Source organism: Sinohyriopsis cumingii, chromosome 17 (genome assembly GCF_028554795.1).
Source record: "Sinohyriopsis cumingii isolate HCF-2022 chromosome 17, ASM2855479v2, whole genome shotgun sequence".
In the NCBI taxonomy this organism is placed as follows: Eukaryota; Metazoa; Mollusca; class Bivalvia; order Unionida; family Unionidae; genus Sinohyriopsis; species Sinohyriopsis cumingii.
Genome location: NC_142977.1, coordinates 54,054,372 through 54,073,281, shown reverse-complemented (window position 1 = coordinate 54,073,281; position 18,910 = coordinate 54,054,372). Strand labels below are relative to the sequence as shown.

At 35.4% G+C, this 18,910-nt stretch overlaps 1 protein-coding gene across 1 annotated transcript in view; it reads right to left on the bottom strand.

Annotated features, from left to right (window-relative positions):
* The window catches only part of LOC149778770 (discoidin domain-containing receptor 2-like), a 50,650-nt gene that overhangs the window by 16,912 nt on the left and 14,828 nt on the right, over nt 1-18,910 (bottom strand). Inside the window, exon 2 of the mRNA XM_089939522.1 lies at nt 6,212-6,317. Within this exon, the coding sequence (XP_089795648.1) occupies nt 6,212-6,317 (106 nt within the window). The remainder of the gene's footprint in view (nt 1-6,211; nt 6,318-18,910) is intronic.

Here is an 18,910-nt window from a genome sequence, read left to right as displayed (position 1 = left end):
AGATGAGCATTGGAGATCAAATGCGTAACTTGGGCTGCAAATGAGCAGCCAACTTGGCTTGCGTATTTACGTGTGTCTGCTACAGAGGTAAATATATTTTTAAAAAATCTAGATGGTTGAGGGGTGATGAAAAGTATGCTAATGTGTTATAGTACTAGTGAACTTTATTCATGCATAAGGCACATACTGATTCTTTTAGCTGCCTTGTCACAGGAAAATATTCAAAATAGCTATTTCCTGTCAAAAATGAATGTAAAATTTAGGGGTTGTAGCCAGTGTTAGTTCAGTATAAAAACCACCATCAGGAATTAACTTGATTGCTGCAGTCAAAATCTCACATGTATGCTTTCTATAAAAATCATTAGTTTGTTTTTATCTGTATCTTCAGTGTAAAATTCTCATTTTTCTGCAATAGGTCATTGTCGGATGAACATTCACCAGATAAACTATCCAGTGAGACCAAATTTGTTCCACAAAATGCTTAGGCTCATATTCATTTCTCTAAACAGACGCTGTCATCCAGGATTCATCTATATTGAAAAATATAGGGTTGATCATGAGGATTCGGAAATTTAAAGTTATTGAATTCTTAATATCATGGTGTTTCCATAGGTTTACTGTGGGAACTACATTAATACCGTGAGTCGTCCAAGCTCACACAGTGTAAGTAGATGAATCTAGTCCTGACTGACAGCTGTCGGAAAAGAAATTCATGTCTGCGTGCAACACCACGTTGTACGATCACAAACCAGACAATACGGTCGAGAGCAGGCAAGGGACATTCCGGATTTCAACATTCAGACAGATCACATGATACAACACTTGTAGACAAGATGTACAGAAGCATGAGACTCACATGTCGCGTGAAAAGCACAAAAAGAAAAAAAAATGACCAAATAAAAGGTCTGGATGGCGTGGGCAGAGATATTATCGATCGTTATAGTAATGCAAACGAGAAAAACATGAACAATCCAGGAACAGAACTAAAGCCGGGCCGACTACAGAAGCGATAACGCCCGGAACGTAAAGAATACAATGAAGGTTCCTTGAAATCTAGATGTTCCTCTCCAATTAAAAACATCCCAGCCATAATACCATCAACAGGCTGTTGAAAGGAGAATTAATAATTATAATAATAACAAGCATACAACAATGATGACGAGTATGAGATGAACTGGAAGAAGAGAGGAAGAAAAGGAAGGAGAATGTCCCATGGATAATAATAATAATAATAACGACACAGTATAAGAACTTTATTAAATTACCAAATACCTTCAGGTGGAATTAGATGAAGGACTGACAAACAAACGTGTAAGTGTAAAACGCAAAATGTACGGAAAAAAAGACATTTTTGAACATATACATTATTTCATGGGATACACTATTGTATTTAAATATATGTTTATAAACACAAATAATACGTGTATTACTATTATTTATTGTACATTCACACACTTATAAGCCTGAAAAAGATTGTTTGACTTTATTTTTTACCGTGGAATATGACCGATAATGACATGTTTTGAGATTTGTTCGAGAAAACGTCTCTCAGCGAGGTACCTGAAATGTGTATCGTCCAAGATTAGGTTCGAAAGTCTACGTATTGGTACAAAATTACTATTTTTGGTCAGGAAATTATAAATTCGTTATTTTAAAAGAGCAAGTTTTTGTTCTCAGATCTAAAGCTTTTTATAAATAATAGATCCACGTCCGCGAGAACTTTCAAACTTTGCATGAATACACCCTCGTAAATGCATCCAGCACCTATTACGGCCGCCAGCTGGGACTCTATTCCTATCATATTATCAAGCCATCCGAAGGTTTAACAAAACATGCGATTGTTATATATAAGGGGACATTTTGGGGTTTATTGGTCCCTAAAGGAAAACTTGTCATCTATATTCATTTTTGTCTCATGCTAAATAGATTTAATGTCTCTTGCATGTCATCCTTTTTCATATACCTTGACACCTTAAATAGGTTGACAGATTCCACATTTGTTTTACCTTTAGAGAAAAGGAAGAAAGAATCAACATGTTTTTTGCAACAGCCTACATTTACTACGCATTGTTTCTAGCATTAAAACCATATACAAAAATGGCGTGGCATAGTGAATACACATTCGTACAGTAAACAAACTTTTATCGGTTCTGCGGGTGAATTAAAAGCATACAGAAAAGAATATAATTTCTAACAACAGTAAAAGTTAAATACTGACTCGAGTTCGTATATTTTTATAATGTGAACCCTCCTTTTCTGCTTTATTTCTAAAGCGGAAGGTTAAAAATTGGACACTATCTTGGTCTCTTTTTTTTTTTGTTGTTGTTGTTTCCTTTCATCATTGATAAACAATCATAACTACCAAGAACGACACTGTACCTAAGTCTATTTCTTTGCTAGCCGTTCAGTGTCATTTAGAAGAAATGTTTGTGAAAATAAACGAGTGTACATATTAAACAATTGTATGCAATTTCGTATGGCAGCCCAAGCAAAAGATTTCTTTCATTAGATTCGCTCAAAACTCATCGTTCCATTTTTCTTGGTTAATATTTGTCCTCCTGGCAAAGGTCAGCGTGCATTATCTGTCCTCCTGGCAAAGGTCAGCGTGTAATATATGTCCTCCTGGCAAAGGTCAGCGTGTAATATCTGTCCTCCTGGCAAAGGTCAGTGTATATTATCTGTCCTCCTGGCAAAGGTCAGCGTGTAATATCTGTCCTCCTGGCAAAGGTCAGCGTGTATATGATCCAGCTGATATAATACAATTTAATTCTCTTGCCGGTGATATTTACCGCCTTCGTTGACAATAGCCATACAAAAGTCAAGTCTTCCATGTTTTGGTTCAATGTCTATCCTTTCTGGCAAAAATCAATTCATATATGATCTGGGAATTATATTAGAGTTGTAATCTGTTGTGGCGGTATTGACCGCCTTCGTTGACAGCAGCCATACAAATGTCAAGTCTTCCATGTTTTGGTTCAATCTCTATCCTTTCTGGCAAAAGTCAGTTCATATTTGATCTGGGGAGTATATTAGAGTTGTATTCACTTGTCGCGATATTTACCGCCTTCGTTGACAATAGCTATACAAATGTCAAGTCTTCCATGTTTTGGTTCAATCTCTATCCTTTCTGGCAAAAGTCAATTCATATATGATCTGGGAAGTATATTAGAGTTGTATTCTCTTGTGGCGGTATTGACCGCCTTCGTTGACAGCAGCCACACGATTGCCAAGTTTACAACAGACAAAAAGTAAAATTAAATTCTGCCTGCGTAATATGTCACCTTTCTATTAGATTCTTCGTTGCCAATCGATTTAGTTCGGAAAAATTCTTTTCGTAATGTAAGACAAATTACGACTGGTTTTTATTTAAGTAAGACAAAGACGCGTTACGCTCAGTTGTAGCAGAATGTAATTCGATTCAAGACATAACGGAAACCTATATATTTCCACGATCTTCGAACCACACGACAGTATAAGAGGAACTTAATTGAAGGAAGACATTATAAAGAGTAACGAGAAAAGCAGTAAGGTGTTATGGATGGAATAGTTGTTTTATTCGAATCCAAGACAAAGTGCCAATTCAGAAGAAAAATGTCCGATGGATTTGACTAGTCTCTTGGTATTCAAAAAGTTAAACAAACTAAGTGTTTATTAACATTCTTTAGTAGACTCCGATAATATAATATATCGTTATGACCCTGTTTTAGCTGAGAGTAAGAGTTAATGCAAAACATTTTTCGTAACTTTGTTTAAAAACTGATAGTTTCCATGCTCTATTTTTTTCAGCTGAACTGGAATTGTAAAACAAAATCCCATTTCTTTTATTTTTGCATATAAACGAATCAAATGAGTAAAGTTATTAACATTTTAATTTGTAGATGTTTTGTTTTTTTCAACAAAGAATTACTTTTTGAACTTTCGACGCACATGTTTAGCAATTTCAACAGATGGGTTTTAAACGTACATCTTGATCTTACAACGCTGGAAAGGCAGACCCGTTTCAGAGCTTCAAATTAATGTATAATTGCATCTACTGGAACTATAACAACACTTGCCCTCGTGTCTCTTTAATTTTACTTTGCTGACCCAGGATCATCTGGGTCTGATATTGTAAAACTCCTTCTCATCTTTAGGGGATATGGTGATGGTTATATACGCACCATTTTCATTCCAAAAACATACAAGATTGCAAAAAGTGCTTAAGTCAAAAATGCATGTCAATTCCACCATTCATGCAGAAGTAGTGATGACAATATTTTCAAGATGGCTACTATTGTACCATATCGCAGATCGAATGAGTGCAGTTTCAAGCAGAACTAGTTACATATTGATGTAATAGTGTGTCTTTGATGCCCTCAAGTTGTTAAGACCATCACGTTCAGCAGATGTATCTGTTACGAGATTTTTCACATTTTAGGAGGTTACCTTGACATCTTGTTTAATTAGGATCATTTGTATATTTTACGGAATACCCCATATTGAAACGACGATTCCTTTAAAAGGAATAGTGACATAAAACTTTCCAAGCTGACCAGCATTGAACAGCTCACATTTTATTTAGGACAAATATGACAGACGTTTTGCATTGAAAACTCCATGTCAACAAGACAATTCATTCAGTAAAAGTAATGTTAACAAGACTGTCAAGCTGGCAGTCACTGAGGACATATTGGATGTCCACTCATTGGCCGTCAGTGAGGACATATTGGATGTCCACTCGGAACCATTTCCATTTAGGACCAACCATACATCTAAGAAGCATTTGAGTGACGATCCTTTTCAAAATGGCCATATTCCCAAGATGAGTATCGATAATAAGATTATAAAATGGTCATCGTACTGGCCTTGACTCATGTCCCAGCGGCACTATTTTCATGAATATGTGTGCGATTTTTCAATGTTGTTCTCCAAGCAGTTTGTTAGAAGCTATGATAGCTTATGCCTACGGTCGGACAACGGACGGACGACGGTCGGACAACGGACGGGCGGCAAACGGCGAAACTATGAAACATCGACTAAGTTCGTAAGGTGTATGACCTGTAGAGTTAACGAAAATAGTCAAGTAAATTTTCATGACTATTATTCTTAAGCTCGCATTTTTAAGGAGTTCTGTGGACAACAACTTTGACCCAGACATTTTATTCATCGAGTAAATAAAATGTAGACACTTTGTGGTTTTCCTATTTATGAGTCTAAAAATCAATTTCAGAAGAATTTAAGTAGCATAATAAATAGGTCGTGCCATCCAAAATTTAACACTCGAATAATGGTTGTCCTTGCGATTTATCAAATTTGAACATAACAGATCGGATAGCCTTTCAATAGAAAAAAAACACCGCGTTAAAAAGTTTTCTGCCATATTCCCCCGTGCATGAGTAATTATCACTTATATTTAAAACTGTGTCACACCTGCCTATATAACTTTTTACAAAGAAGGTTCGACCACAGTGAGTCGATGACCGTTAGGTAAAGAACATTTAGAAATTCTTAATAGCAAGACCTTGAAAAAACACACACACGCATATATATATATATATATATATATATATATATATATATATATATATATATATATATATATATATATATATATATATATATATATATATATATATATATATATATATATATATATATATTACGATACACATATTACGCTCTTATATCCATATTATATTTCATGTGTCACCATCGAGAGTTCCGGATGTAAAGGAATCTTAAATGAACTCGGTATCTTCATTAAAACAGAATTTATACATTGCACTCTTTATGCATACGCAAAAAAAATTGCATAGGTAACTCTTGCTTTTAATATAAGAGCCAAAATTCAGCGGCATCAAGTTATTATCATCTCATATAAAATGATGTAGGACGCAATTGTGCTAAATCACTCGCCTCCATGACATCACGGGGTCAATTAAGCATCAATAATCAATCATGGTTTTCAGTTCGTATTGTTTTCATATCAGTTATCTTATAAACAGTTTGGTTGACATAAATACTTCGAACGTCCTCAAAGAACTGACTAAAAAAAGTATATCAAACCACTGGAGGAGCCAGCCAGTTTTACTCATACCCACGTTACAGGTTCGTATATGGTATTTATTTCATGCTGGTATGACCAATACAAATCATGCGAAGGTTTGTTGAATCATGTCCAGCGATGGTTAAACAAAATATCTCAAAGCAAGAAAAACTAACTGAAACCAACCTTGCATTCTGTGGTCCAACCGTTTTCTCATCGTGAGATGAACTGGCTGATATAGCCGCATCTGGAATCTCATATGACTGCATTCCCAAGGCATTGTTACACTCTTCTGCAATTACAATGAAGCAAAGTTTCAAAGGCTGATTAGTGTTTTATATGCCTCTTAAATGCTTTATAGAGTTTCTGTCATATTTTATCTAAGACGTTAAACACATTAAGTGAATATTCAAGTAAAAATTGGCAAAAACTAAGTTTATAATATTTTAATTCATTCTTACCAAATTTCTCTCCAAACGTATTATTACAAAAGAAAAACAGTAATGATATAACCAAATTGTTTTAAAATTTCAAGCTGACACAAAAGAGTTATTTCGCACAAGCTTATCATTTAAAACAAAACAATGTAACGCTGGATTTAAAGCCTATTTTAATATCTGGTTTCGTGAAGCTATAGGGAAACAAATATTACTTATACACGAATAACAAGAATGTGATATGTCCTGGAACTTTGCAAATGAATTCGGCATGAAATGTGACAACAAAAAATTGCTGAAATGAAATTATAAAATTCGCTTCAAATCAGCATCATTAGCACCGATCTTAGCATTATTATTATTATCGATATTAGCATCATTATCATCAATATTATCATTATTATCATCGATATTAGCATCATTATCATCGATCTAAACATTATTATCATCGATCTTAGCATTATTATCAGTGATCTTAGCATCATTATCATCAGTCTTAGCATTGTTATCATCGATCTTAGCATCATTATCATTGATCTAAGCATTATTATCATTGATCCAAGCATTATTATCATCGATCTAAGCATTATTATCATCGATCTAAGCATTATTATCATCGATCTTAGCATCATTATCATCGATCTAAACATTATCATCGATCTAAGCATTATTATCATCGATCTAAGCATTATTATCATCGATCTTAGCATCATTATCATCGATCTAAGCATTATTATCATCAATCTAAGCATTATCATCGATCTAAGCATTATTATCATCGATCTTAGCATCATTATCATCGATCTAAACATTATTATCATCGATTATTTTTATTATCATCTATCTAAGCATTATTATGATCGATCTAAGCATTATTATCATCGATCTTAGCATTATTATCATAATTACCATAATCGTCTTGATTCTATACAGCTTCCTGACATAACATAAAGCTTTAAAATAGACTGGCTAAACAAAAAAGAACAGTAAGACAAAGTGTCAGCACTAAAACAATTGCATCTCTTAATACGACTGAAAATTCCAAGGAATTCGTTCTTTGAGAATCGTACTCTTAATAAAGAACAGTATTACAAAGATCTCAGGAAGAAAACCGTAACCAAGATTTCATTCCATAAATGACAGTCAGATTCAAGACAAGCATCTTTCAACCAAGGATTTGTCAGGAATCTTACAAGTGTCAGAAAATCTATACTCTAAGAGTCTTTGGGAGTGAATTGATGCAATTACAAGCGCTTTTCATAGCTGTCAAAATTCTCCATTCTCCACGTAGTAAAACTTAAAAATAATGAACAGCACTTAAGAATAATGAATATATATATATATATATATATATATATATATATATATATATATATATATATATATATATATATATATATATATATATATATATATATATATATATATATATATATATATATATATATATATATATATATATATATATATATATATTAAGTTGTGTTTATTATTTCCCACTGGTCAACGGCATTTAGAGATTATACCATTGGTATTTCCGTTGTATCTATTAAAACCAGAATCTCTCAGGAAAGATGTCCCTTAGCATGCACCAAGAAAACTCTTTCTTAGTCCTAAGAATAAAAACATCTGTCTTCATTATAATAAATAATGCAACTAACACTAAAGGGAACACTAGTGCCAGCATCAAGTAAAACGATAACATCATCAAAACAAACAACATCATCAATTGCAAAACAAAACTATCAACACAGCAAAATCAGATCGTAGGCATCACATACATTAAACATTGATTATCAAAGGCAGCTCTTCAAACTGAACGTACCGCTCCGGTTGCATAGTGGCCAGAGCGTCCGTCTCCGATGCGGGAGGTCGTGGGTTCGAACCCAGGCCGAATCATACCAAAGACTTATAAAAATGGTACTAACCGTTGCCTCGCTTCGCGCTCAGCAGTAAGATGTTAGTGTTAGGACTGGCCGGCCTGGTGTCAGGATAATGTGACTGGGTGGGAAGATCATACTACATGTCTGCGGCATGATGCCCCAATGCTAGTTATTATTATAAACTGCCACGCTGCAGACATCGTAGCGATATGACTGAAAACGTCTTAAAGCTACGTTCAAAATCAAAATCATACACACACACGCACATACATACACACACACACACACTCAAACTGAACGTGGAGAAATGAGTGAATTAAGATGATTTATACAGTTTAACTAAGCGTTTTACATTTACCAATAAAACCTTTTTTATGTGTTTTTTTGTGTGTTCGCTCCACTTAAAAACTCGTAATGATAACTTTACAGTGTTGGAGACAACGAGTGTGCCCAAAGTGTCAAAAAGGAAGCCAATCATCTACCAAATTCATGCTAGTTCCATGCATATCTATCCATATTTTGTTCATAAATAAGAATTCAATGCTTATAACACTCCCACAAAGCTAGCTGATCGCATTAGTTATAACTAATGTAAAGCATTAACATTTATAATCTATGTAAAGGCAAATGAAAAATTCTCTATTATTGTTTTCGCTAGAATCAGATCACGACGTCAAGTTCGATACCATGAGGTGATCAATTATCTACTGTTCATGTACATACAATTCTGAAATAATTACGCAGACTTGTACCTGGTATCAAGAATAATATACCTACTAAATTAAAAGCATTCTTGAGAAACCACCTCGAACAGGCGGATTAGCCAACTCCACTCCGCCCCACCTAGTAGGTATAATAATATTAAACGGAGTGGGTGAACATACAGCCATGAGACGCAGCAGTCCGGTCTGAGAGCTAGCTATTACGCGGGACAAGAACATGATGTTGGGAGCAGTTGAAAGAACAAATAGAACGAAGGTTAGGAACGTTACAATGAGATAGATGGTATACGTTACAATGAGATGGCATACGTTACAATGAGATGGTATAATGTGAACACTAAGGCACATGTGTAACGGTACTTCAACAAAAAGGATGAATCAGGTATTTTGTTTACTGGTGAATTTTATCTCCCGTATACGGCGACGTTATAATAAAGATTCGAGATATTCGATATAGCGGAATTTGCCACGAGTACCATGCCGATAATTTTTTTAAAAAAAGTATTTTCATAATATTACCCAATATATCGACAGGATTCGAAATCCCATCACATGACTGATCAATATTACGTGATGATTCAATAAAGTCCGGATGACATTTGTCATTGGGAAATGTAACGTTGAAGTTTCTTGCCAATCTTTTGTATTGCACGATAACTCGATGGTAGGTGAACCAATGAATGTTATGTCTGATATCTCGTAGATTCTTATCCGAATTCGTAAATTTTTCTCACTGTGAATACAAGAACAGATTGCTAACGAAAATCCGGACACGTCGTTCCTATTATTCATATTTATAATTGTAATAATTGAAAGGCATTATATCTGAATGAAAAACAATTTTTTTTCTGTCGCTTTGATTTTCAAAAAGATAATGTTATAAATATTTTTAAGTACCCCATATGAATTCAATGTTCGTCTCAATGTTTGCTAAATACCCATCCGGATGGAAATATTCAGACTTATTCATGAAGCACATACTTGAAATATCAAAGAGATATTGAAGTTATCTGAGATATCAGAGACACCTGAGGGATTGGTATCTGTAGCAGTTTGAAAGTCGAACATGTCATTGATTAGCATATGTTTGTCGAGTTCTCGAAATTAAATTAAAGACATTGAAAAAGTCATTTGCATAGACGTGCAATATTAAATGTATCCATTTTAATCTTTGAGGGGTGAAAAAATTAAAAGGGAAATATTATTTGCAATACCCGAGTTAGTTTTCAATTTATTAACATTTTTCAAAATATTTGGTTTTGCAGACACAATTGACAAAAATGATCAAAGAATATTTGCAGAATAGTAATAAAACGTTTATTTTGCCGGTGTCCGTAATGAGACAATCTCCATGGCTCTGCTAACAATTCTGGGATTGGCCATAAACCAAAAGCTTGTATAGAGTGAATGCATTTATAATAGCCATTCTTTCAGACGCAAGGCTGTAAAGCATGACCGGCATAACATTAGATCACACGGAAATAGTTTGATTCTATTTTCCGGGTTATTTCTACAGCATCATGACCAGACATCATTATCCGTAATTATGTTACTGAAGTTATCCAAAATGTAAGCAGATCAGAAATCAGTATTATTTCATTTGAAGATATCAATAACGTGTTATTTCTACCAATTCCTCTCGACCAACAATGACCAATAAAAGCTTGAAACTGGTCTTTTTTGTATTTGGAATAATTACAACCATAAAAGGCATCTTTTATTTTAATTTCTTTAACTTTAACACCGCTCCGGTGGCCTAGTAGTTAGAGCGTCCGCCTCGGATGCGGGAGTACGCGGATTCGTATTCCTGCCGAGTCATACCAAAGATATAAAAATGGTACTAACAGCTGCCTCGCTATGCGCTCAGCATTAAGAGGTTAGTGTTAGGACTGGTCGGCCTGGTGTCAGGATAATGTGGCTGGGCGGGACATCATGCTACATGTCTGCAGCATGATGCCCCAGTGCTAGACATCACTGTAAACTGCCACACTGCAGACATCGTAACGCTATGGCTGTAAAAATATAAGTTACGTTAATAAAAAAAATCGAAATCCAAATCTTTAACTTTATATCATATAAACCTGGAATTAGGGTGCTTAGAATTTTAAAGTAAACCCATGGGTAGAGTCCTAGTAAAGCATATTTTTTCAAAAAAGGGGATTGTGTGGTTAATTTATGGATTATTCTTTGCCTTGTAAGCACATCGATATATACAAATCGGGATGAGCCGATGGCAGTAACTTATTTAATAATAAGGAAACCACAACAGAATAAAATAATTTTAACGAAGGTAAATGAAAGTGTCATTTTACAGAGGAAGTGAGTATTGAAGAAAATTAAGTAATGTGAACCTTGCCAGATTTAACATTGAGACATATACAGGCTTCAGGGCCCATACTGTGTAGCTATCCAGCTCATGTATGTCAGGGGTTTAACGTCGAAAACTAATTTTCGTCAAAATGGTCAACAAGTATGGCGATATAGAATACAATGAAACCGGTATCGAAATGCGAACAGCAGTTGTTATTCATGCTTTGTGGTCACTGTACGACACTACGTCTACATCGGTAGCAGTTAATCTGCTGTAATTGCAAAGATTTTCGAACGTTGCTTACTTCACTATTATGACCCTAAAGAAACTGATAACGTGTCAAATATTTATTTGTATGCATTTCTGCTTGTCGTGCATGGTTCGCGTCGATGAAATACTTCGTTCATTCTAGTTATGTTTTGTGACTGAAGATTTGATCCACGTGTTAAAATTATTGGCTTCAAGGACAATGTATGTATTTCTGCCGCCTTATCAAGTTTTTATATGTAGCTTTTCATTATTTACATGTGATGTATTGGGATAAACTTTTTATAAAACTCCCTCTAGGTTTGTAATCAACACAAATTCGCATGCTTTGCATATTTTAACGTCTAACGCGCTGTTTTATCCGCATCTGGTACACATCTTACAAAAACTCACAGTATTCATGATTCTTTATATGTGCACTTTACTTCAGTTCATCTCCCATGGAGAGGTATGTTTTTGCACCAAGAACAAATGTGCTGTCTCAATGCATCTCAATTTTACGTACATTCTGCTTTATCCATAAACAGAGCAAACGGAAGGACTATTGTCAAACCTTTATGTGCATAATGTCAGAGAAAATGAAAATATAAAGACGAAAAACAAGAAGGCGCAGGAGGATAATTAGAAGATGTTAAGAAGAAGATGTTATTGATGGTGGTGATGATGATGATGATGACGACGACGATGATGACGACGGTTTGATAATGATCATCATCATCTTCTTCCTATTCTTCTCCTTCGCCTCCTCCTCACCTTCGATTTGATATACGCCATAATTTGAGAGACTTGTATAGCCTTCATCGCGTCTTACGGTGGGTTTTAGGTTAATGTTCAGTTTGCCAATACATATATAAAAACATGTTTTAAGATGGAAACTACTACCCAGTGCTCTGTGAAGCACTAATGATAATTTGATAAGTGTACTTTTATATTCCAGTGCACATTTCACTAATGTCACTAGACAGATAGGCGACAATCTCGCTTCCTACAAGGTGCTGCTAAGGCAGATGACAGGCGAGAAACGGACAAGTAAAGTCAAAAGTCTGAAATATAACCCCTGGTGTGTATAGACGAATATTAATTAAGAAATGGTTATTAACAATGGGCGCATTGCAAACGTACCGCTGTATACAATTTGTACGGGCCATAACGCCTCGAAATGATTACGCTGAACACTTGAAAGCTAAAGGAAGACAGTCAGGGGCCATAACTCCTGTAAATGCTGTCGCGGACTGCTGGAACTAATCCTCGCTTAAGGTCTGTCAGTAGTCTTTAGCCATATTCCAAACTGGTTGAAATACAAGAAATGTTGGTGAAGTCTTTGTGTAGAAACAAAAGTCAAAAGCAAACAAACAAGGAGGGGGCGGGGGATGGGCAGGGGAGTGGAGCATAACTCTTCACAATATGAATAAATTTATATATGGTTTGCTTTGATTTGGTTTTGTGTTCTACGGCACAGCAATACAAGTAGGTTATTAGTACCGAGGAAATTGGAGTAAAATGCCTTGCTCAACGGTAGCTGACTCAGGCTGGTCTGACTGTAGTATTCGAACCTGCACCAATCTGGTCTTAAGTCCTGTACGCTGACCATCTAATCACCAGGGCCCCTACCCCTCCACACACATACACACACATGCATGCAAGTCAATGAGACAATGTTCATGTAAATTTGGATTAGATTATTTTGAACTGTTCGGTTAAGAATAACAAATCTTTATCCAAAATACAGTTTACAGTGCAAAGCCTATAAAGGCACATTAAAGCTGTTAGACAACGCACTCACTGAATTGCATCCAAATATGTTAAATGATTGCTGAACTATGTTGGTTATATAGATTTGCTGTAGTGGAGATTCAATACTGATGGGAAAAGGGCAGTAACTCCGTTAAAACCGGATCTGAAAAGTCGAAATCTTTACAAGGCACATTAACGTGTAATAGCTGATCTGTCTACCATTTATCATTGATGTGCAAGATTTGCAGACCTATGCTGGTTTACAAACTACAACCATTCAAGATAAGAAGTTAAATATCATGGGCCATAACCCATTATAAAAAAAACATGAGGTCGAAAAGAAAAAAAAGGCATCAACGCCTTTGAGACGACGTTCACGCCATCTTTTATGTTGAATGGTTAATGATCTATGCTGGTTATAAGGAAGTGATGTAGCGACGATGTAATATTGTTGGATAAAGGGAAATAACTTCGATAATATTGGAAATGAAAAGAGGAAATCATGAAAAGGGGCATCAATTCACTTTCTAAATGGCATCCAAGCTATGACAAAGGATTAAAGAGATATGGATGAAGTCTCAACGGGCGGTCAGACAGAAATGAGATTACTCTATGGCTCCATGACATCAATGCTGGGCTTTAATGAGATGAGCGTGAAAACAGAACAGGTATGGAACGCAAATAAAAAATTTGCAAAACAGGTCCATTTATGACTGTTAATTTGGCTCAGTACCTGGATGGCATAAAAAAACACAGCCTAATGTTGAACTAAATGATATTGGATTATTTTCTCGAACCATTCAGCTCGGATAATTCTATAATGGATGCAATAATGCTTCAGCTTTCTTATTTTATATGATGATAATAAATATATATTGAATTCAGTGTTTTGGTTATTATGATTTATTCCCCACCGCCCTGACATTTCCCTTATCGTCTGCAATCCGCCAAGTTAGCGCTGTAACGTCATCTTAACCGAAAGCAAAAGTCATAATACAAGCACCAACGTGCAAATTAAGGAAACTGCAATCTCTTCCACGTAATATCAACACCATTCCCCCAACACTGATAAAGATGGTTTGCTGTTCATAATAACCAAGCTGCTGTTGTTAAGAATGACAACAGCTTCTAGTTGGAGGAAAACGTTTTTGAAATATAAATGGTTTGTAAAGAGGGGTGTTTCCGTCAATCGGCATTCATACTTTAAGTCTCCATACAAAATCACAAATTTTTGAAGACACAATTTGGAAGATATCTGGAAAACGAACGAATAATGGGTTTCGGTTTAGGCTTTTATGTCATAACCTGGGTTTATGATATACAAATATTGAAAAATTCTTCAGCTTTCGAACAATAAGATAATTCTGCATTATTATGAGTCCATTTTACTTTTTCAACTCAAAGAGTTAACTTAAATTTACATGAAATCAATAGATGTACCTTCAATGCATCAAACTGATAAGTACTACAGTCCACGCTCGATTAATGTTTCAAACGCAATTAATTCATACTCCACAACTCGTCTTAAGTATGCCCTATTCTAAAGACAGTGTCTGATCAATTCGTGTCGATGAATACGTAAAGAACATTCTGACTCCAGGATGATTACGATAGAGGTACCAAGAATGCGACCAGCATTTCCGCAGAAGGTTTTAATCGCGATTGATTGACCTCTTGTATCTAGGACAGAGACAGGTGAACATTGATAATTAGTATAAATGACGGTTACTGAATGCATGCTATGCCCAGCTACGGCTGTGAGAGATCACAGAGCAAATGTCAGAGTGTACTTGGCTTAAGATCTAAAGAAAGTGGTATATTTCGGTACAAGTCTCAGATGATGCTATCACAAAAGTCATGAATGGTATGCAAGATCGCAAAGAACACAGGACAATAATAAGTTATCATCACGTGAATCGTGTTATATTCCTTCTGATATAGAAATACATATCGACGGCATTAGGCTAAAGGTACCGTACCGACAATTTCGCTTTGATTTTAGTTTCACATTCCACTTGCCTGTCGAAAGTGAGAGATAAAAGTTAACTACTGTAAATGTATCCATCTTTAAAAATGTGTACATGTACCGTTTGACCTCATGAAAATGTATATCTTATTATCGGGGAAAAGGTAAGAATATGCGTGATAATCCAGCACCATAATCTAACATCTTTGTCGGCGTGTGTTAACGGACATAGATGACTTTATGTTTTTTAAAGGACATAGATGATTAAAAAGAGTAAAATGGTAAAACTGCTTCGAAACAATTTTGAAAACTTTGTCAACATTTGTTAAGATTTATTTTCTCGACGGCTAACACTATACGATGCTTGGAGTTGGATCCGCTGTTTTCAGTACGTTGTTTTCTCATCATTGTCTGCTTTTCGGTGCCATGTCTTTGAATTTTAATACTCCGCCAGATAGAGGGGACAAATATGTGGGAGAAAAAATAAAATCGACAAGTATGCTGACTAGAAAGTATTGTTACATAGCTCTCTCAAAACTTAGAGTGCAATGAAGGACGATATCAAAACGCTATCAATACATTCGGAAAACAAATAATAATAACTGAACCACTTAGGCTATGATTATCTGATGGGGGAATGTTTATTTGTGTTGTTTGTAATTTTAAAAAAATTACTTATTTAAAACAAGGAACTTGATGGTACAAAATATGAATATTTTATCTTGGTCAATAGTACATTCCAGAAACGTTAACCTTCAGGGATGTCAATAAAGTCTGGAGTTGATGCCGTAAAGTCTATCCCGATACCGTATTTGTAACACGAATCTTCTTACATGGTTCACTAGTATCATATATGAATTTAAAATGGGTGATAGTGATACAGTCTGTAAAATTGGGCACAACTGTACAAATTATGTACGATTGGAATCACACTTTGACATAGCAATCAATCAATCAACAGTATCAGTATACATCTTTCTTTTGTGGAAATCAGGTATGTATATTTTATGTTCACGAAAATAACCTTTTCAACACTGTCGACCCTAACATATTCCAGTTTTTCATCGATCAAGCAATTGTGTACTTTTTAGAAATCCAAATTTAACCCTGCCAAGCATCAATGTCAGACAGAGAAATAGGGCACGGATGAACAGACAAACAAGATGTCATCAGCTACGGAGTTAATGAAGGGTATGGTATAAATTGGCAAGTGTATCACTATTCTAAAATGAAAAAAAAGTATCTTAAATCAAGCGGTGTGCCTGATAGTACTCTGTCATACGGATGATTACGTCTACCAGCATCCGCCTGTACCCATCATTCCAAAAGTCGGATTGCTAACTTAAAGTACGCTCTATTTACCACTCCAATCTGATGCTTACACAAAAACCCATACCTGTTTTCTGCCAAGTCGGCAGAAAGGTTGAGTTTGATATGGCGCACTGATTCATTTAAATTATCAGATCCATATTTATTCGTAAGCCATATCGATTCCCCAACCCCACCCCAACCCCGGCCTCAGAACAAAAGACGGATGCGTTTTGTACTTCTTACAGACCACCTCGTTAACGTTTTCTATCTAGTTTTAGGTGTGTTTTTAAACTGAAAACGAATTGGGATTAACAAAACTTGGATTCGGTTATTGTAAACTAATATTCAGGCCCTTCAGAGAAAAGAAAGTTGCAATCTGGTGTGTGATGCGGTTATAAGTATCGAACGGCTGATCAGCCATTTAAGATTTAATGGGTGTGTAAGAATGATTATGGTTTTGCTGGATATGGATACTGGATATAAACACAAATATGTGTGATCAGCATGGGAGAAAGCATACTGTAATCAAACATTTTTTGCAGGAACATTTAGCACTGCAACAGTGTTGACGATGGTGACTGTGCGAATATGCATAAACAAAACAAAACATAAACGGTAAACAGCTAACATTATCACGCGGGATACCGTAAGAAATCTGATTCTTCAGTCGGTGTTATACACATTGCTAGCCAGTAAGTTTGAGCACAAAAATGAAACGAAAATTTTCTTGTTTTGAGTGAATAACGGACATATTTTATCTCGATGGTGAAAAATTCAAGTATTTGCGTCCACTCAATGAAATAAAGCCGTCACTCAATTGAAATTACAAAAGCGGATTTGCTTCAAGACGGAAAGTAGAAAAGAAGACAAAAAATGAAGATAATTGTTTTGAAAGAGAAAAAACTTAAAAGCAAATTATACGAGCGCCGCCTACAAGAATAGACTATAGTATAAATAAAGTTCAAGAAGATCAACGTGTGAAATTTTTCACACACACACACACACACACACACACACACACACACATATATATATATATATATATATATATATATATATATATATATATATATATATATATATATATATATATATATATTTTAGCAATGTAATATAATGCGCGAGCTGACTAATTGCTGACTGGTCTACAGTTTCCTTGGGATGATTCGCTTCTGATTAAAATTGCTACTGCCTGTCAGATCTCCATGTTCCGTTTCCTACCGAAATAAACATCCTCTCATGACGCATCGCCTTCTTCTTTCTTATCCTATTATGCACGACATATCGTACGTATACTGTGAGTCTTGTCCTGGAGTGTGTGTGTGTGTGTGTGTGTGTGTGTGTGTGTGTGTGTAGAGTTTTAGAGTGTGACAGAAGTTGCAAGGGCATAGCTGACATATACTCCACGCTCAATTTGAAAAGAACGATACAAGACTGGCATTCATTTTCATTTCCGTCTATCCAAATTTCTCGACTACTTACCCGATGCAATGAACGGCACAAACAAAAACCGTTTTCAACAACATGCAACCATTCAATGCTTACATCTAAAGTTCCTTGTTTTCGATCGAATCAATACGATACTGGGGTTGGAGTAAGGATTATTTTCCTTCTTCCTAAGGTAAAACTTAACAGTTTTGTATGCTAGACCATGGCGAACTTTCTATTATTAGAGGTACCCCCGTTTGTTATTATTAGAGGTAACCCCACGGTATCTCCATCATTAATGTCATGAATGTTGTTCAGAACGAAAGGTGTGCCAGTTGTGTTTGCGATTCAGTTCAGGTTCGCAGAAGTCATTAGTGGCTGTCTAATTGGGACAAACTTTTCATGGGCACCTGATTATTTCCTTTAGAAAAATCTATTGGTGTACTGTATTTGCATTCTATAGTTGAATACGTCGACTAAACGGACTCAAAAATTCAAATATATATCTCCATATGTCTGCATAAAGTGATATAGCATTTTGTTTAGAAAAACAACACACAAGTCAGACATGTCACTAGCGTTCACTATTGTAATATTGCAAATTTGCATCAAGACTAGTACCTTCAAAATGTATACATTTTGAAAGAAGGTAACTGTACCAGATGTTTAACACTGTAACGGTGAATAATGTATTTGCATACAAACACTTCTCTCTCTCTCTCTCTCTCTCTCTCTCTGCATGAATATGTGGAAATACATATTGACAGACGATGAAAGGAGTCCTATCCACATTCCGGAGCTGGTTGTGAGCACTCAGCTTCAATTA